We start from the raw sequence: 20,670 nt of genomic DNA, 5'->3' as shown, positions 1-20,670 counted from the left end.
AATCTCCAAGTTCAAGAAAAATTTTAATTGTACATGTAAGTTCATTTCAAATTAATTACATCCATATTCAATGCAATAAACCTTTTAAGAAGTATAACATATTCATTGTTCATATTGGGGCCGTGGTGTTTCCGGATCCGGTTATCAGCTTTAAAATTTGAAATTTATAACCGCATCGAGTTTTCACTAACTGTCACTAACCCCAGCAGTTAATTCATTGTTTTAGATAAAAAAACCAAGGGAAATTTAATCATTAACCAGTCAATTTTGCTCCATGTTTAAATTTTTAGCTAAAATCAGTTCATCAACCATTCCCATTGTTGCATCATCATTGTCGGCTTGCTTCCATCCATTCGTTGGGTGCAAACTTTTTTTAGTAATTATTACAAAAATTACAATTTATGTCGAACAAGTGGGCGTCGAACAAGTGGGTGTCGAACAACTATAGATTGTCGAACAAGTGGGTTGTCGATCAAGTGGGTTGTCGATCAAGTGGGCGCCCATTTGTTCGACAACCCACTTGTTCGACAATTTTACTAATTTGTCGAACAAGTGAGTTGTCGAACAAATGGGTTGCCGAACATGTGACATATCACCAATGGAAATTTGGAACTAGGGCCTCATCCGTGAAATATTTCTAAACAAAACTCAAAAAACGTCAAATAAATAATTTATGAATGGTTACTTGCATCAAAGAGGCACAAATAATGTGTATTTCAACAACCAACATGTATGATTTGACAGTGAAAGTCACAAAATCGTGAAAATATTGACACCAATATTAGCATTGCCATTTTGCATCATTGTGCAAAGATCAGAAAAAAATAATGAGTCAACTTTGAGAAAAGCTATATTTTCTTATTAGGTTAAAGGGAATTTCCCCAAAATACGAAAATCCGTTTTTAAGGCGAATAAGAATTTTCCGGGAAAAACCACTTCAGCCATTCTTTAGAAAATCTTGCCCTCCATCTTTGTACAAAAAATCAGAAAAAAGTAATGACAGGAGTTTGCACAAAGTCCAAAAAACCCTATTTTTAGGTAGTTTTTGGCCCAAATTTGCCCAAATAAATTTTTTCTCAAAAATCGGGCTCCCTCACGTTCTGGGCATTGCCATTTTGCATCAGTTTGCAAAAAATCAGAAAAAACTAATTAGCCAATCCTGAGAAAAGTTGGTAACAGACAGACGAACGGACATGGGTTAATTTATAAAACCTCCACCGGGGTACCCGGAGGTAGGTCCAAAAACTGAATAATTAAAAAATTTGCAAGTTGGTGGCAAAATCTTTTTTTCGAAAAAAAAACTTTTTCATATTTAGCACACTGTACTTCTACGTCTTTGTACAAAAAAATAGAACTAATGAACAGATTTTTAACAAAGTCCAAAATCCCTATTTGGCCAAAATGCAAAAAAAAAAATTTTTTTTCGAAAATCGGGCTCCGTCACATTTTGGTAATCACCATTTAGCACCTTTGTACTAAAAAACACAAAATTCGTACGATCCAAGATCCAATTTCGAGAAAAGTTGGTAACAGTCAAACGGACGAACACAGGTTAATTTGTACGACCTCCAGGTAGATCCAAAAAGCGAGAAAAAAAACAGACGCAAAAATGAGATCTCTTTCCAGTATACTCGTAAAGCTATGTAAGCCAATTATGTTCTGGGTCATCTTCTCTCCTAGGAGCTGGCCTTAAACCTCACCTATTTGAATAACTAAATATGTCCCACCGACACCGAACTAGTGAATTTTTTTTATCTTTTAATTTACCGCTCCCCAATTACATTTAATCAGTTTCTACTCTTCCCGAATCTGTACATATACTAATATAATACTCAACTAACTGAATCGTGTTTAAGCCTTGTCTGCAGTTGAATTGATGATCGGGGATAAACTCAAAATTACAAAAGTAGCCGGCAGAGCAATTTTTTTCTAGGAGACCACATGTTATGACCTTTCAATTTTTTATACAAATAACCTTGCGAAATTAAATCCACCACAAAATTTTTAAAATCACATTTTCGGCTGAGAAACAAGTACAAAGTCTCCATTTGTGTCATAAAATGGCCTTTTCAGCTGTTTTCAGCTGTTTTCGAAATTAAATCCAGGAAATTTCGCGAATTTTGATCCGATTAAAGTATTTTATGATTGGATGTGTTCCGAAAGATAGGAAAATGTTTTCGCCAACGTATACTTGTAATATATTTGTTTTTTTTTTCCTACAAAAGATGTGTTCTGAAGCTTTCTAGGGTTACCTAGACAACAAGAACATCTTTGATGATCTAGACTATTCTAGTATTCACCTGTCTCGTCAGAATACATCATTTCTAGCTAACTGATTTACGAAGCCCTAATCAGAAAAAATCAAAATTTCTAGCTGAAACATACTCTCAGAACACATCGGAAAAAAGGTCGCCTCGCCGGCTGCTTTCGAAATGGATAAATCTTCAGTGGAAATAAACAAAATATGAGAAGAAAACTTTTAAAATTTGTATATCGTTATTTTTTTAATAATTTTATTTCAAAATTTTTATATCTACAAAAATTACAATAATAAGGCCGCAGTACGAAAAAGGATACAAACGAAACGAAACCAAAACGTCTCACATTATGAAAATTCATGTTATAAAGTAAACAACATTCTCAAATTGAGTTCAATTCAGGTTAAAAAGATCTTGAAAAGACAGTCTGTGTATCAAAAATTTGCGACACAGTCAGCAATTCAAGGCGATCGTGAACACTGAATGTCAGCAATATTACAATGAAATGTGTGAAGATCCGGCAGCGGCGGTCGATAATTGATAAGCATCTTTGGTAGCCGTTGGAGCAACATTAGCATCATCCTCAAGAGGTTCACATTCGAAGTAAGTATCCATGATACTGATAGCCGTTGATTGTACGTTATCTTGTGGACTGGTCTGTAAAGCTTCGATAAGGTCCAAACCACCGCATTCTTCAATCATGTACGTCACTTTGTCAACTGCGTCACCCGTCGAATCCATTCGACGTGCGTTCTGTCGGAAAAAAGAGGCGATGTAAGCATTAGTTTCTCCACGTGTACATCACTCAATTAAATCAAACATTTGCTTTTTGTAATCTCACGGGAGAGATACATGTTGGATCATTAAACGCGAAGGAATTTATATTCAGTAAATCTGATAAACCACACTTTCATCTTGCTATGACGCTCCCTAACAGTTCCCTTTCAAGCGCTAGACAAAGAAAGTGCGACGGAATTCTTTAACCGTCTCGAATGATGAGTTCTTACCAGTAAAATATGATTAATAGAGTCAAGCGCGACATTGACTGACTTCAAATCTTGCACGTTCAACATACTACAGAGTGGTGGAATGACGTTGTTCATGAGAAGAAATCCGACTTGTTCTGTAGTACCACCTGATGTGTAGTTTGTTATCACCCAAACACATTCGCGTCGAACTTTGAACTCTCCCTTGTCAAGAGCTTCAACAATTAGAGGCACCAAACCTGCATCAATGATCGCCTAAGATATAAAGAGGTGGAGATCATGGAGGTTGCATTGGAAATTTTTTTATCTGAAAAGAATGATCCAAGTTATTTGTATGCCAGATGGAGACATTTCTGAACTTTAAGATTGGATCAATTTAGTTTGTTATCAAAGCACGGTGTTCTTTCACTTGATTTTTATAGGAATACGGAATTATAGAAATACTTACTTGAATCTGATTCGAGTTCCCTGCAGCAATATTCGAGACGGCCCATGCAGCCTCTTTAACGATTTGTGATTTGGAATGATCAAAAAGATGTTTTAAATAAGGTAAAGCTCCATTATCGACAACTTGCTGTGTTTGAGTATCGTCTCCGGTCACAATGTTTCCGATGGCTCGAAGCGCAGGTGTCTAATATAAATTACAGAACAATTCAAATCCTTTGAACTCTGTGAGTTGATGTCTATTACAGGACACACCAATGTGATAGTTGAGTACGACTGTTTAATTTAATTTTTAAGACTAATCTACATTATTTCAGAAAATCTGCAACAGGGAAATTAACAGGGGATTTACAACAAAACATTAACATGTAAATGCACGACTTACGATGATTGAAACGTTAGAAGAAGCTAGTAATTGAACCAATCGTGGTACGATGCCAGTTTCGATGATGATCGAAATCTTTTCATTGGGTCCATCAGTCAAATAAGAGAGCGCCCAACAAGCATCAGCAATGATGTCGTCATCAGAGTGATTGACCAAATAACACAAGGCTGGGAGTGCTGGTTTGATCGTCTCTAGCTTTGGTGCTGGATTCTTGTTTCTGCACAAGTTGGATAAAGTCCATGTGACATTTCGAAGGAATTGACACTAAATAAATAAGAAGTAAGAACTCATTAGGGTATAAAATGCTTACAGACAAAACTGACGTCAATTGTACTAAGCTTATCAACACCGATTCTGCAAAGGCAATGCCAGAGCCTTTTCCATTAAAGCTAAAAGAAACGAATAAAATCAAAAGTACTTACTGGTCGCGTGTTTGTGATTAAGGTCAATAGTGGTTCGATTACTCCTTTGTTGATGACTAAATCCCTGAATGTTGGCCCGTCACCTTAAAGAAAAAATATTGTGAAAGTTTTCAAATAAAGTCATTTCGAAAAAATATTGCATTGCTCTTTACAAGTTAGCCTAAATCTGTTAAGTCATATTTTTGCATACCTGCAATATTTCCCAAGGCCCAGACCGATTGTTCGCATACTTGTTCGTGTTTCGAGCTGAGTAGTCTGATGAATTGATCTACTGCACCTGTAAAAGAGCATAACAAATTACACAATTAGAGAGCTTGCAAACAAAAGGTAGATTTCTTGTAAGATCAATGATAACTTTCCATGAAATTTCCATTAAGCACTTGTTAAAGCCAGATTGAGTCAGAAACTATTGCAAATTAGGCTGGACTTAATAAATTATTGGTTTGCTGTCACCAGACCCTAGATTTTGGAGGTGGGTCGGTCGGAGAAATTTTTTTATTTTGGTCATTCTTGGAATTTTTGTCTACATTTTGTAATTTTTGAAGAAAAAAATTCTTTTCGTTGAAATAGCAATAAAAGTTTTTAACTCGAAAAGTCGGTCGGCTGACGGCAAACCAACATTTTGTCTAGCCTTAGGCTATAATAGCCCATCCAGGATGTTGAGAAATCAGACCATCATTCATTCTAGTTAGGACAATCGTGGTCTAATTAGGATATTAAAGGTTTTGTTTTGATTGAAAGGTCTGATGATGCTAATGTAGTAAAAACAAGTGCGACAAGATTAGAAAAGGTTTTGAAAAAATGAAAATACATTGAATAAGAAAAAATTTCTCAAACAAATGGACTTTTATTGACACTCTTTCGAATGTTTTTTTTTTGTTTATAATAAACAGAACGTTTTCTATCTTAATCAAAACAATCGATTGTAAATTTGCTCGAAATCAATTTTGCTACTTTTTTGTTTACAAAAGCAATAGAATGTGAGATCACATCTCGAAACAACTTTCGATCTTTCACTTGTTTTCAGGATATCGTTGCCTAAAAAAGTAGCTTAATTCATCTGACTCAGCATGAAGACACTGCCGAAAAAAACTCCTTTTATTCCCGTAGAAAAACTTTAAGAGAATTCAATCCTTAAATATCTGGACATCAATCAGTATCAGCACCAATATCACTTTCTAAAATTGTTATTTGGACTATGATGAGTATCTTGGTCAAAAATTTGTTCATTTTCATAGCCCAGTGAAAGCTAAGAGTGGCTTAAGGATTTTAAATTTCATCCACACTTACCAGCTTCCACCACATGCCTTGTTTGTTCTGATGATCCGGAAGCAATATTTGTTACAGCCCACGATGCTTCGAATTGTATGAGAGTACTGGTTATATAAAAAGAGAAAAGCTTGTGAATAAGAGTCTTAAATAAAATTTCCGTCATTTAATGTTTGATTGTAAATTTATCATTATAAATTATAATCAGATAAAATTTAAAGAATGGTCACAAAATCTCAATTCAAAGGAGCCGTCCACATAGTACATATGCACTAAGGTGGATGAAAAAGTACGTACTTACCAGGGGGTGTATAGTCATTTGCGTACGCTTGCGTACAGGGGGAGGGGGTACTAGATTTTCGACATTTTAGTGCGTACGTACTATATGGAAAGCCCCAAATGTCATAAAAACAGTATTTTTTAAAGCATCACTAGCCATTCATACAATACAAAAGATACTTTAAGGGAAGTAAAGAAACTTTGGCGAATTTTTGGCAAATTTGGAAAAGTTAATTCTATGAAATATTCTGAAAACCTTATTCGCTAAAGTTGATTCTGGGGGAAAAATCAACCTTTTGTCATGAAATTTTCTTTAAAAGCAATTTTTAAAACAGCAATTTTGACACACATTTTAGGTTGATGGAAGTAAAGAAAAATTTCAGCCCTCTGTTACACAAAAAAGTTCCATTACACAAAAGATCTTCCCTTAAAGGGAAATAGGGTTAGCAAATAAAAATTGCTTCGTCCTAATTTTCATCTTCAAAAAAACGAAAATCTGTAGCAAAAGCATATCACCACACAGTTTATAAAAAAGGCAGGCTATTCATACACTTACTTTTGGTCGTATTGTAGGAGTTGAACAAGTTTTGGTACCAAACCAGCTCTGAAAGATGAAGTTTGATTTGATAACATACATTATCTACTCTAGTCAGGTTTCTGAGACAAAATATTGGGAATGCTTTTAAGTAATTTACTCACTTGAGAAAATAAATTAAAATATTGTTTCATGAATCATACTTACTTGATTACATTATCTATTGGTGGATTCTTTTCTCGGGATAGCAATCGCCTGAAACAGAACAGATGTTTAAAAGTATATTTGAAATGCAATCTTGTGAGTTAGAGCTTCATACAAACACATCAATAAATGTCAAACAAGATGCGATTGTGACTCACTTTTCTGTTAATGGGGTTTCATATCTGCCAATATGAGAATTGTTTTAGGGTCCCTAACATGGTCCCTAAGTAATGACTGTTACTGAAAGAAATTAAACCATACCTAGCACTTTGTACAGCTTGATAAATTTTGTCATCTGCTGGATTTATGGTATTGAGCAGTACCTAAGAAATAGAAATTCTTAAGGCAATGAAGAACAAATGTAAGTCTAAGCCATTTCTGACAGTGCGTGAAATGTTTAGGCGTTAATACAATGACTAACAATAAAAAGTCTCTAAATCAAACAAACTAACAAAAAAACGGCTGAGAAATTACAGGGAATATTTATACTGAACTAATCTGAATAAACCTCCAGCCCCAAAACTGAAAGAAAACCATTATTAACAAAATTCTCTAAGTTTTCCTCCATATGAATCTCACTTAGAACCATTGTTTCAAATAAACACTCTCCCTAATTCAAAGTAATAGGGATCGAATTAGCGTTGGGTTAAAATAAAATAACTGAAAATTTATCCATTTCAGGATGCTTGCCAAAAAAGTACTATACACTTTCTAACCCTTATTTTGATGCATGTAAGGTATTTACATAATGGTAATATTAAAAAAGAGAAAAAATTAAAAAGTAGATAATTACTGTTGTGATATCTTCTAGTGGTAGCAAAGGAGTTTGTTGCTATAAAAACAATTTTAACAAAAACTCTTTAGTAGAGGTAAATACAATACATAATGAACATTAAAAAAAACAGGGGGATGTTGTAATTAGGCTTTCTTTTTCAGACAAATTCAATCTTCAGTATTTCAAAATTAAATCTATAAAAAAGGAAGGGATAGACATGGCCACAGGATCTGTAAAGCCCGAAGGGCTAGATTTGCGGCCTTGGTCAAAAAGTGAAGCTCATCTTTGGAAGGATTTCCTACCAGAGTCACGTGACTAAAATATGCAATTTCACCGGTTTGAGAGATGTGAAATAGCGTTTGCCGCCTACTTTTTTTTATCTCGCGCTCCGAAAACAATTAAAATGCTAGATCCTATCCATCGGCACAAAATTTAAAAAGTCAAATTTTTGCTTCACTTTTTTTTGCTGGAGAAAGCTTAAAGTTGCCTATCTAGCCCTTCGGGCTTTACAGATATCTGTGGACATGGCTAGTGATCTTTTAAATACCTTACCTGTTGATTATTTTCTTTTAAGGGACTTGTCATAGAAGAAGCAACATTTCTTTTCTTGAGAATCTGTTGATCCTTTTTAGCTTTGCGTAATTGAACACTTGTGGTGCTTCTCCTTGCTCGTGAATCCTAAAAATTAAAATTAAAATTAAAAAAATAATGAATAAAAATAAAAGTGAGTAATGAATCTGTGGGACAAGGATGTAGAGTCTTTTGGAAAAATAATTAGTTTTAAAAACAATATAAGTGACATTAATGGTAGGATGCACACCCTTAAGTAAGCCTTACATTGACACTTTAGGGAATTCTATTTTTCTTAACGAGTAACGTATGCAATCACAAAAATCTTTTTATTCCCACATCATTTTATCACTCTTTTTGTAAGAAAATATGCCAACATGAGTCCAAATGCCCCACCTACTATGATGTAGTAGATGTATGTATGAAGTAGCCAAAAAAATCAGTAAGTTTCAAATATTCTAAATACCTGATCATAATTTGCAGAGGAGAATGAACCCCTAGGTTTATTTATCCCCTATATACCCACCCCCTTCTGTAATGAAACCTTACTCCTAATGTTTTTGTAGAAAATCTAAACTTGCTCTATTTTACCAAAGTGATCAAAGAGTACAAAATGTTTACAGTAAAGAGTCAACGATTTCACTATATAAAAATGTAACTAAGCGTTTTTAATAACATGATACACTTGTGTTTTGATGGTACATATTCTTACTTTAAAACATACTGTGACCATTTGTATGTGATTAAGTTGAACAACTCTGTTTTTTTATTTGACTCCCCTACAGTACATTCTCACCCCTAGTTCTTTAGACAAATCTTAGTACCCCCTATAAAGGCCCCCATAATTTTCAAAAAATCTTTTATCATACTTTTGTCTCCAATTGTCATATTTTGTTTGATTTCAAATTGTTTAAAGGGGAATTAACGTTTCAAATTTGTCAACAAACGAATGACAGATTCAAATAGAACTCATTGAGACAATTTCAAATATATATGGTTTATAGGGCTTTACTCTTCTACATCCGGAATAAGAGTTGTTTGAAAATTCCCTTGTGTTGCTATGGATACGAAAAATGTGACGTAGGGTGCGAACTGTGTTTCTCTTTTTTATAAGCGAAGAGTGGTGAATGATGATTTAAAATGCAGTTTTTGAGTTTCTTTTTACCGTTAGAGAATTTACTGCACCTTTGGAATACTAACTACATTCTCCTAGTTTTATGTCTTCAACGTTTTGCTATAATTACTCTAAAAAAGATTCATTTCTAACGTTTTATATCTCTTTTACAACCAAATAGAGTGTAACAGTGAGAATAGTTGGAGCACACTTTACGTCACAAAATACACAGAGGGGGAGTTTTTCTCCATTGTAGAGTCAAAATTGTGAGAAATTAAAGATTAAATAACTCAATGAATAAAAGACATTTTGAAGTGGTTCTTTTTTTGTTCGATCACATTTTTCTTCCTCTTTAATGTTTCGAAAAAAAATTTCAGGGTTAATTCCAAACGTTAATTCCCCTTTAAATATACAAAAAAAGTTTTCCTCATTATGAAAAATCTTGCTCCACATCTATGTCAATTCAATTAAAAAATATTCCCAAAGTGATGTTTATACCTTAAAGGAAGAAATTTTGGCGGATTTGGTCAGAATCCGCCAAATGAAGTTCCTGCCAAAATTTCTTTTTTCCGCCATCCGCCAAATTAAACTTTTTGAAAATATGATCTCTTTTAAAGTGGTTTTGCATTTTTTTTGCTGTTTTTACGCTATTTTAAGAACGCCAAATTAAATTCCCGCCAAATTTAGTTTTTTCATCCATCCGCCAAATTAAATTTCCGCAAAAATTTCTTCCTTTAAGGTATACTAATCTTCAACAAAAACGAAGGCAGTCTTGCCTGCTACAAACTCAATTTCAAGTTTTTCAAATCCCTAAGATTTGAAGACAATCACTTTTTTCCTGCTCATGGCTTTTTTCTTTGATCTTTTCTTGGTATCTTTTGTTGATTCCTTACGTCATAAATGATTAGCGATTTATTATTTTTTGAAATGGAAATACACAAAATTTGCCAAGCTGATAAACAGGTGCTGATAAAATCTTAGAAAGGTTTTATCAAATAAATCGATATCCCTCCATATCCTGATACATTAACATGGTAATATGTTTCCTGTAGCAGCATGTCTGAATCTGAAACCAAGTTTATCTTGCTAAATAAAAATATGCAGTTCACACACAAACACAACTTCTGTTTTCTCCAACGAATAAGGATGTATGATATGAGTTACTTTAGTAAATGTTTACCCTGAACCCACACAAAATGGTAGGAAAATTACAGAGGCAGGATCAATCTTATCTTTATAATTTTAGGTCAATGTTTTTGCCTTTTCTTAAAGATATATGATAGAGAAAAGTCCATTGAAGTTGGGAGATCAAGTGAACAGTTTTATGAGAGGTTAAAGACAGAAATGAACTGTTCTGATCTATACTGGTCCAAATTATCGTTTTCACCCATACCTATTTTTATAATGAGCTGAATGAGCCCTTTTTTCTACCGTTGTAAGGGGACTGGGGACCACTAAAGTAATTGACGGTTATTGAAGTAATAAATTTGTTATTGAGTCTTCAAAGGGTTGTTAAGAAAGTGACCGAATACTCAGTTTTTTGAAATTTTGGTACTCAAAATCCATTTGTCAATCAGTGAGTGGTCGTTAGATTACTTTGATAATAAATTTATTTCATTTGTAGTGGCTGAGGGAAAGTTTTCGTACTTTTTTATTCAATCAACTGTGGCATTCTTCTAAATAGCTATATGTAAGCATGATAATGATAAGTCCAAAAAAACTTTTTTTAAATGTAGAACTCTAAGTTTCATGATTACAATCATCAGTGATATATAAATTTGAAAATTCAAAATTCAAATATTACTAGAATTGACATAAAGTCATAAAAATTAATGATTAATCAGAAATATAAAAATCTGATTCCACGTGAGCAGCTATTGTCCAATCTTTTGTTGTATGATGCTTGAACACAGATTTATTCATGTGACAACATTTAGAAACAATTTCTCATCTTTTGTTAAGTAGTCTTTGTTTTTCGAATCTCAGGAACTTTTCTTGTAAACAAAGAAAGCACATTTTTGATTGTGTTACATAGAGTAAGATTTGATCCGTTTTTGGATTGACCATTTTAATGTTGGGACAATATTCTTTTTTTTAAGGTCCAAACATACTGTTTTTGTACTTGGCATTGTTGATGGATTGTCCGTGGCTGGAACCCCACCTCCCTGGCCTGAGGGGGGGGGGGGCTAAAAGGTGGAGCAGTAATTAGTACCTGATTTTAGCCTTTGGCTAGGGGGGACTAACCATCTTAGGGGTCACCTAAATTTTTTCAGATGGACCTGGGGGCTAGATTTTATGTTTAGTTATTTTGTTCTGAACTTCTTTTTCTTTCATCATAAACTTCACTATGGAATGTCTTCTGTCTAAAGAAGTGTTTCTGAGAAACTACTTAGGCAAAATGGGTGCCGGGTATGTGCGAGCCATAAGGGTACCTTTTCTCATTCCTCAAAAGTCTCTGAAAGGGTCCCAAAATCACGAAAATCAAAAATTTCTCTCTCAAAGGGTCATGATTTCCAAATATTTTGACCAAAATTTGGAAAAAATATTGACCAAAATTTAGGCAAAGTCTCTCAAAAGGTCCCAAAATAACCAAAATTTTGTCTCTCAAAGGGTCGATTTTCGATTTTCGGCTCGGACATACCCGTCAAACCGTCGCAAACCTAGTACCCCCCCCGGGTCTGGCATGAACCTTCAGTACTTAGCTTATATCTCCTATCCTCAACTTCAGTTGAGCTAGAATTTGAGAATGTCTGTGTGTGTATGTCCCAAAACTTTGGGGCAGCCTGGAGACTTTGAAAATTGTTGGATTTGGCTGAAATTTGGCACGCTTGTACCTTGGGCTAATATCTGGGGGTAGTTTTTTTATTTTTCAAAAATTTTGATTTTTGGGGCCTAGGGACGCAGCCCTGTGAATCCAGGTCGGCATTTGGCAATGCCGACTTAAAAGCCGACGTAACTTGAGCTGAAGCTGGCTTTTATTTGCCGACGTAATTTACACTCTAGGTCGGCGTGCCGACAAAAGAAATGTTTTGGGTCGGCAAAGCCGACCTAAAGAGGAAAAATATTATTTGTTAGGTTAATCTAATTGTGTTATCATTTGATAACACATGATAATCGAGCCTCATTCCATTCTTTTTATAAAACATAAAACTTAAAATAACACAATTATAGAGCAGCTGAATTTGTTATTTCGTTAATTTTCTTCCTACTTAGGACGGCTTTGCCGACCTAAAATGACCTCTAGGTCGGCAAAATTTTGCCGATATGATTTTGTCTGAATTCACAGGGCTGGGGACAAGTTTTTTGCCAAAACGAGGCTAAAACTTTGGAGCAGCCTACAGACTTGAAAAATCGGTCGGTTTTGGCTGAAATTTGGCACACTAATTGTTCATTGGGTGAATATCTTGGTGTTTACAATTGGGCCTATGAATTTTTTGAAGCCACTGAAGATGAGCCCAGTGTGTTAAGCACTTTCTACTATTTTTAGGGTATTTATTCTATTTAGCAATAAGCTAAACTAACTATTGTATTTGTTTGATTATTTGAAATAGATTTTCAAAAAAATTTGGCGTGTCATTGGCTTAGGGGTCACCTAAAATATTTAGCAACCAGGGGTTACCTAAATCTTAGGGGTCACCTGAATTTTAGGGGGCACCTAAAACCTGCTGCCAAGCCATGGTTGTCTGTGTTCATCGTATCGCTGCTTGAATTCTCTTTCGGTAAAACCAATGTAAGATTTTTTTTCATGATTAGGTGCTGTAACTTGGTATTTGTATACATTTGTTTTGTAACGGGCATGTATTTTTATTACAACAGTGGCAAGGTTGGTCAATATTGTCTTCAGGTTTCGATAAAATCGTTATTTTATTGTGAGAGTTTAGATTAGAACAGACGTTTTCGGTACAAGAGTAACTTGGACGTTTTTTTCTTGTTGAAAACTGAATATAGTTTGTTATATGTAAGCATGTCATCAGATCTTCCATTCCCTCCACACCACCTAAATTCTCAGGCCAGTCCAGCCAGTGCCAAAGCGCCAACTGCTGCTTAAGCAATGAAACCCTCTTACTTAAAACAAGAGTATCCATTTCAAATGTCATAACTTCACATGTAAAAAGAAAGATACAGATAGTCAAAGTGAAAAGGTGATAATCAGCTGAGTCCCTCAACTCAGCCTCGACCCGTACACGTCACTCACGATACAACGAGTTTAACTAAAAAAAATGAATTCAACTTACATCGATATCTTTGCCTCTATTCTTGAAGCTTCTTGCTCTATTTTCAGACATCGTTGAATAAATTTTAAGATATTTACAAACTGGAACGTGAACAAAACTAAAGTACAGAGAAGTTTTCTGCAGTGGATGATGAGTAAACGCGATCCTCCTTTGACACAAACCGTTGCAAAGTGAATTGAACGTGATAAAATTTTGAAAAGTTTCGCTCCCTTTGCTCTAATTGGCTAATTCGAAAACATTCTAATTTATGCAAAATTATGCGGTAATATTTTCAAAAGTTAATAATCTAAAGACTAAATAATATTGTAACAAACTTAAGTTATAGAGTATTCTAGCAAAAAAATATTCAATAAGAAACTTTTAAAATTGTTTTAAATTTTAAAACTACTCAAAATAAGGCTAAAAAATATTTCAAACAAGAAATCATTATCAAAGTTTTTAGTCTCAGTTTTAGATCAATATGTCTAGTTACTGAAAACAAATATGGTGGAGAAGAAGCGGCAAGTTATGAGTTTCCACATTAAAAAGATCAGCTGATTGGATGTTGATGCAGACCATGCAGGAATATTTTTAGCATCCGGATGATGTCTTGTTCTGTTTGGCTCAACAGTTAGGTATTTTTTCACTTTGTTCTTTCAAATTGGGTTATAGACCTCTTGCTAAATGTGATGTCGATGTTGAAACATAACTAGCCGTTTTGTATAAGGGTTGCGAAGCGATCCAGACTCTACCTCAATTCGCAAGTTGCTAGCAAAAATTAGAGTCACTCTGATAAAACCCTAAAAGAGACAGGGTCTTAAGCCTTATAATACCCCAAACACACCATAAAAAACCACAGCAGCACAACACCCGCCGCCCCGCGAAACGCTCTTTCTTTCCTTCTCTTAGTTCTTCTAATGTAAATGGTGCCTTAAAAAATCGAACGATATTCGTCGAACGTTCGAACATTTTTTTATTCTAATTCTAATCGTCTGTTGAAATCATCAAAAGTAAACAAAAGCAAAAAAAATCTACAAAAGATGGCTTGTTGTTGGTTCTTGGCCAGTTTTGATTTGTTTTCTTGACAAATTCGACAAATTTGATTACCTCCATACCTCTTTATCATTGAATATCCACTTGGTTTTGCAAGGTAAGTTTAGTTCACTTAAAAGAGCACCCCTCCCGCCCGCGCGACCTGCAAAAACTTCTCATTTTTATTGACCTTATTTGATACTTAATAGTTACTTTTAAAAGTCAAGGAATGATGAAGATCCTTTCTGTCACATTTTAAACTAATTTTTTTTCCATTTAACAGCAATCTAAACATTTAAAACCGAAGAACCACTGCTTAGATTGCTTATATGCGTGCCGCCCGCGCGGCAATTTGATCAACTTCAGATTCTAAGTCCGTGTTTCGGCTTCCGGTAATTTTTTGCTGTTCACTGCTAGGGTACACCATTTTAAAACGGCATTTTTTGCAGTCCTAGCTACCAAACCGAGAAAATTTTCGTGGCTTCAAGCCAAACCATTCAAGGTCATTTTGACAAAATCATCGGTTTGTAGATGTGATTTATATAGCAAATTTTGGGCCAATTTTCACTTGGGATAGAAGTTAAAGGTACGTGCACACAATATAGCAAAACTGCTTCGCTCATAAATTCGCTTCGCAAAAATTCAAGCATAAATAAGGGGAGATGGTCAGCGTAGTCCAACACTTTCTAGAGTCCCCTGCCCAGTTGGCGACCGGTCTAGTTGGCGACCGAACGTCTTTGAACCCAGAAAACTCATACAATAACATATCTCTGGAGAATTTCTTTTGGTAGTTATCTGCCTTGACCTATTTCCCGTACTGTGTAAAAAAAATTCTAGAAAAGAACGAGAGTAGAATCTGAAAGATCCAACTTTGCATGGAAGCACACGAAAAACCCGGATTTTTCGAAAAAAATAAAAAATGGCTAGAGTCCCCTGCCAAGTTGGCGACCGGTCTAGTTGGCGACCGAACGTCTTTGAACCCAGAAAAGTCATACAAAAACAAACATAGCTGAAGAATTTCTTTTGGTACTTATCTGCCTTGACCTATTTCCCGTACTGTGTAAAAAAAGTTCCAGAAAAGAACGAGTAGAATCCGAAAGATCCAACTTTGCACGGAAGCACAAGAAAAAACCGGACTTTTCGAAAAAAATAAAAATGGCGTACCTGTGGACAAAAAGCTTCGTAAGAAAAAACGCTTCAACTGCCACTCCAAAAAATACTTATCCAAAACGATGAGTATGTTAGAAAGCATTTCTATAAAAATCAGCTCAATACAGTTTTCTTCGTCTGAAATATTGATAAAAAAGTTGATGCAATCAGTTTCGAAATTAGACGTCCAGTCTGCGACCGACAAAATCAAAAGTAAGAAAAGGAAGACTCTACATATTGTGATCTTAAAAACATTCCAGACGCAGAGAAAAAAAGAAGTCTGGAATAGACATAAAAAATTCGCGCGTTTTTATCAAATGATGAAGACTCTCCATAGACCGCCACTTTCAAAACAAAACAAAAAAAAACTTTAGAAAAAAATGGCGACTTAAAGAAAAATTCTGAAAAAACATGCCGAAGGGAAATGTAAGTGAGCTATTTTAAAACAAAAGAACGAGTGCAAATAAATTTAACACGCGAAAGCTTATGAGTTTTTTAGTCACCCTGATCAATTAATATGACCTTACCTGCAAGTAGAGCACTGATTTTCTCTTTTTAACGATCGATCGCAGACTGGTACGTCGGTCGGGAACTGGGCACTAGTACCGCTTGCTTCAAAAGTTTTTTATTCTAAGAAGATCGCCTCAAATAAAAAATCACAACAAACACGAAGAACATGTTAAAAGTTGTCTAACCGTTGTTTGAAAAGGATTTTCAAAAAAGTTAAAAGTAAGTGAAAAATTTGAACCCAAAAATTTCGGTCGCCAACTGGGCAGGGTACTCTACCTGTGGACAAAAAAGCTTCGTAAGAAAAAAACGCTTCAACTCCCACTCCAAAAAATACTTTTCCAAAACGATGAATATGTTAGAAAGCATAATTCTGTAAAAATCAGCTCAATACAGTTTCCTTCGTGTGAAATATTGATAAAAAAGTTGATGCAATCAGCTTCGAAATTTGACGTCCAGTCTGCGACTGACCAAACTCAAAAAATGAAAAAGAAGACTCTACATTGCGATCAAAACATTCAAAGGGCGTGCCCGCGGTCTTTAACTTGACAACTCCAATGCGAAGTTTCTAGCTCCGGATTGAAATAACAAAGAAAACCGGTATATTGAATCTCCGGGTAGACATAAAAAATTCGCGCGTTTTTATCAAATGATGAAGACTCTCCATAGACCACCACTTTCAAAACAAAACAAAAACAAACTTTAGAAAAAAATGGCGACTTGAAGAAAAATTCTGAAAAAACATGCCGAAGGGAAATGTAAGTGAGCTATTTTAAAACAAAAGAACGAGTGCAAATAAATTTAATACGCGAAAGCTTGTGAGTTTTTTCATCACCCTGATCAATTAATATGACCTTACCTGCAAGTAGAGCACTTATTTTCTCTTTTTAACAATCGGTCGCAGACTGGTACGTCGGTCGGGAACTGGGCACTAGTACCGTTTGCTTCAAAAGTTTTTTATTCTAAGAAGATCGCCTCAAATAAAAAATCAAAACAAACACGAAGAACATGTTAAAAGTTGTCTAACCGTTGGTTGAAAAGGATTTTCAAAAAAGTTAAAAGTAAGTGAAAAATTTGAATCCAAAAATTTTGTTCGCCAATTTGGCAGGGTACTCTAGTAGTACGACAGTAAAAATATCCGACGTTGGATTTGACGAACGCGTCAGTATTCCAACAACAATTTTGTCTGACAACAAGTCCTAAATAACATATAAAACGAAATATGAATTGCCGAAGAGGAGGCACATCTTTTATAAGCAACCACGTGCTTCTTCAAAAAACATTTAGACATCTTTCTAGTAGCTGCACCAGACGAGCCACTGCTTGCCAACTATTTCCATCTTAGGCAAGCTGACTCAAATACATTGTTCCAAGCATTAGACCTTGCAAGTTATTTGAACCGTTCAATGCAAAATTAGAAAAAGAGGTAGGTACATGGTCGATTGAAACATTTATCAGAATAAGTTTTGACCTTCAAAGTTCTTGATTAATTGTTTTGCTTTAGAAGTATAAGATGAAAAATTCAAATTAAAAACAATGCCGAAAGCTGCAAGAGGGAAAAGTGGTACAACATCTGAGGCTTGTAATTGGGAAGCTGAATTGGCACAAGCTGTTTTCCAAGAGGTAAGTTTTGTTTTATAATTTTTTTACACAACCTAAAAAAGCACACATGTTTAGTGAGATGTGAAGCGTAAGTAAAAAATAGACTTCTCCAAAACACATTTGTATGTGTAATCCTGCTATCAAGGATAAAAAAAGCTATATGAATCACGTAATTTTATTTCAGATCAGCATTAAATACCTTGAAGTATATTTCTAACATTTTCTTTTGTTGGTCACTGTAAATTGTTGGGCCTTAAAGAAATCTGGCATGATTGAAGTCACACTATTGGTCTCCAGTACTCCTAGCCATACAAACTTTTGCCCCGAAACCAAAGTTGAAAAAATTTATAAAATTTATAATTGTGTCACTTCATAAAGTTATAAGAAGGGATACGTAGGTGTAATTTGACTGACTAACTTTGGCTATACAGACTTGTAATTTAATTTTTTCATTTATTTCCTCTATAGTAATCCTAAAATTTCTTTTTTTTTAGCCTGATTGGCGACCATTAGTGTATTTTCTTGGTCCACAGCAATATTCAGATGTGGCTGTTGTCAACTTGTTGAGTGATACCATCAAAACTGGTGTCAGAAAACTCTTCAATGTTGTTGATTATTACAAATTGTTGGTGGAGGTAAGAGTCCTTATTTTCAATATTCGTTCTGTTTAAAAAAAAGGTTATCAGAACTGGCCTGAACTGAACCGACCTTTGAGTTAAGTTTTTTACTAACAGTTGTATTATGTATATCATGTAATTATCGCGTGAATATAAATAAATAAGCTCTTTTAGGTTTAACTTTGGACAAAAAATACCTTTAAATTTATCATTTCCTCCATACTCACTTCTTAGCTTTTAATATTTTTTATAATATAGGCAAAAGAGATTGCTACCCAAACAAAAGGGAGTAAGGGCAAAGGCGTTCCAGGAACCAAACCACAGTATTCAGAGATTTGTGAGCAAGTCAAATTATTGTTGGATCAAGGCGAAAAGATACCTGTCAACACACTTGCCAAGCTTATCAAATTCAAGTTGTTATCCATTAAAGCCAGTGACATTGAAAGAAGAAATGCTGAAAAGAAGTTAAGTAATAATGTTGAACGGTGAAGAAGAATGCGGCTATTATATTTTTATTTTCCCCAATATTCCTAATACTCATAAAAATTTGCAATAAATATTTTACTAGTCTGAATAAAAATGAGTCAAATACCTTAAGGAAGAAATCTTCTTCTTAAATTCTGCGAAACACAAATATTCTCAGGATTAAAAAAATCACCTCTAAAATTGGGTTTTTAATGGCAAAATAGGCCATATATTTTAATCAAAAAATTCTCAACCACGAAAATTAAATTCCACGAAACTTCAGAATTTTAAGCTTTGAACTGCGAAATCAAATTTCTTCCCTTGGTAAACATACTCAAAGTTTCATGCCATACAGAATTAAAAGTTTATCTTCATCAGCTCTTGTACTACCAGTCCATAGTTAAAAAAGTAGGGACTTCGTTATTCTGGTAGATAATATCCTATGCTGTCGTGTTGATTCGTCGTCCGATTTAGTTTCTCAAAAAATTATGTATATGTATTCATTTTTCAGTTAGCTTCTACAACTATATCAAAACCAAAGCTTGACCAAAGTGCATCAAAGACTGTCAGTCCAAATAGAGCGCGATCAGCAGGTTCTCCAGGAAAAGGAGGCAAGAAAGGCGCAAAGAAAGAACCAGAAAAACCGTTGTCACCCAAAAAAGAGACCAAATTAAAGAAACGTGGCGAAGAAAGTGAAGTGATTGAATACATTGGTAAGTGGAATTCTTTAGATAAAGTGGTTATTCGGTATAATATGTTAATCTGAAAGATTTTTTAGCTTCTTGATCTATAGCTTGAGCTCAAGTCTTAAGTGGGTGGTTTATGTGGAATTAACAGTTTATTAACACAAAATGTAACCCAATAAATGAAACATCTAGTGGCAGACAACACTATTGTTCTAGTTTTTTCTTCTAAAGGCGTGAATGACACTCAAACAACCCTTTATCTTATTGGAACTTTTTCTCTTATTTAAAGGCTTCTGAACTCTATAAAAAACTATATGAACTTTCTAGATGAAGAACCTGTCCTGAACTCTATAAACTCTCTAGATGACAAACTTGAACTCTATATAAATTTTCTAGATGACAAACTTGAACTCTATAAATTCTCCAGATGACAAACCTGAACTCTATATAAATTCTCTAGATGACAAACTTTAACTCTATAAATTCTCTAGATGACGAACCTGAACTCTATAAATTCTCTAGATGACAAACTTGAACTCTATATAAATTCTCTTGATGACAAACCTGAACTCTATAAATTCTCTAGATGACGAACCTGAACTCTATAAATTCTAGATGACAAATGAACCTATAACTCTATCTGACTAAATTCTCTAGATGACAAACCTGAACTCTATAAATTTTCTAGATGACAAACCTGAACTCTATATAAATTCTCTAGATGACAAACCTGAACTCTATAAATTCTCCAGATGACAAACCTGAACTCTATTTATAAATTCTCTAGATGACAAACTTTAACTCTATAAATTCTCTAGATGACGAACCTGAACTCTATAAATTCTCTAGATGACAAACTTGAACTCTATGAATTTTCTAGATGACAAACCTGAACTCTATATAAATTCTCTAGATGACAAACCTGAACTCTATAAATTCTCCAGATGACAAATCTGAACTCTATTATAAATTCTCTAGATGACAAACTTTAACTCTATAAATTCTCTAGATGACGAACCTGAACTCTATAAATTCTCTAGATGACAAACTTGAACTCTATGAATTTTCTAGATGACAAACCTGAACTCTATATAAATTCTCTAGATGACAAACCTGAACTCTATATAAATTCTCTAGATGACAAACTTGAACTCTAT

The 20,670-nt window shown here is 34.5% G+C and overlaps 2 protein-coding genes across 2 annotated transcripts in view; one reads left to right on the top strand and one right to left on the bottom strand.

Moving 5' to 3' along the window:
* Positions 1 to 2,477: 2,477 nt before the first annotated feature.
* LOC136809202 (importin subunit alpha-1-like) lies at positions 2,478 to 13,682 on the bottom strand. The gene is made up of 13 exons (XM_067065721.1): positions 13,477 to 13,682; positions 8,110 to 8,235; positions 7,576 to 7,614; positions 7,044 to 7,105; positions 6,786 to 6,833; positions 6,600 to 6,647; positions 5,786 to 5,871; positions 4,686 to 4,772; positions 4,496 to 4,578; positions 4,074 to 4,337; positions 3,693 to 3,875; positions 3,266 to 3,499; positions 2,478 to 3,011 (listed from the first exon to the last, which is right to left on the bottom strand). The coding sequence occupies exons 1-13, from the start codon at positions 13,525 to 13,527 to the stop codon at positions 2,754 to 2,756; spliced, it is 1,569 nt and encodes a 522-aa protein (XP_066921822.1). The 5' UTR covers positions 13,528 to 13,682; the 3' UTR covers positions 2,478 to 2,753.
* A 3,965-nt stretch (positions 13,683 to 17,647) lies between these two features.
* LOC136809210 (sperm-associated antigen 17-like) overlaps positions 17,648 to 20,670 on the top strand; it is a 31,903-nt gene continuing 28,880 nt past the window's right edge. Inside the window, exons 1-4 of the mRNA XM_067065726.1 lie at positions 17,648 to 17,766; positions 18,240 to 18,380; positions 18,621 to 18,831; positions 19,343 to 19,540. Coding sequence (XP_066921827.1) covers positions 17,680 to 17,766; positions 18,240 to 18,380; positions 18,621 to 18,831; positions 19,343 to 19,540 — 637 coding nt within the window. The 5' untranslated portion in view covers positions 17,648 to 17,679. The remainder of the gene's footprint in view (positions 17,767 to 18,239; positions 18,381 to 18,620; positions 18,832 to 19,342; positions 19,541 to 20,670) is intronic.

The sequence above is a fragment of the Clytia hemisphaerica genome, unplaced genomic scaffold, assembly GCF_902728285.1.
Source record: "Clytia hemisphaerica strain Z4C2 unplaced genomic scaffold, Clytia hemisphaerica genome assembly, whole genome shotgun sequence".
NCBI lineage: Eukaryota > Metazoa > Cnidaria > Hydrozoa > Leptothecata > Clytiidae > Clytia > Clytia hemisphaerica.
The sequence above is the reverse complement of the archived record's forward strand: the minus strand, read 5'-3'. Positions and strand labels throughout refer to the sequence as shown.

What these genes read in the sequence shown, in the direction of transcription:
- LOC136809202 (XM_067065721.1), bottom strand. Translation starts at nt 13,527, where the DNA reads ATGTCTGAAAATAGAGCAAGAAGCTTCAAGAATAGAGGCAAAGATATC. An exon ending in CTTCTAACGTTTCAATCATC is followed by an intron (nt 3,876 to 4,073) that starts GTAAGTCGTGCA and finishes AATTTATATTAG; the next exon opens with ACACCTGCGCTTCGAGCCAT. An exon ending in GGAACTCGAATCAGATTCAA is followed by an intron (nt 3,500 to 3,692) that starts GTAAGTATTTCT and finishes TTTATATCTTAG; the next exon opens with GCGATCATTGATGCAGGTTT.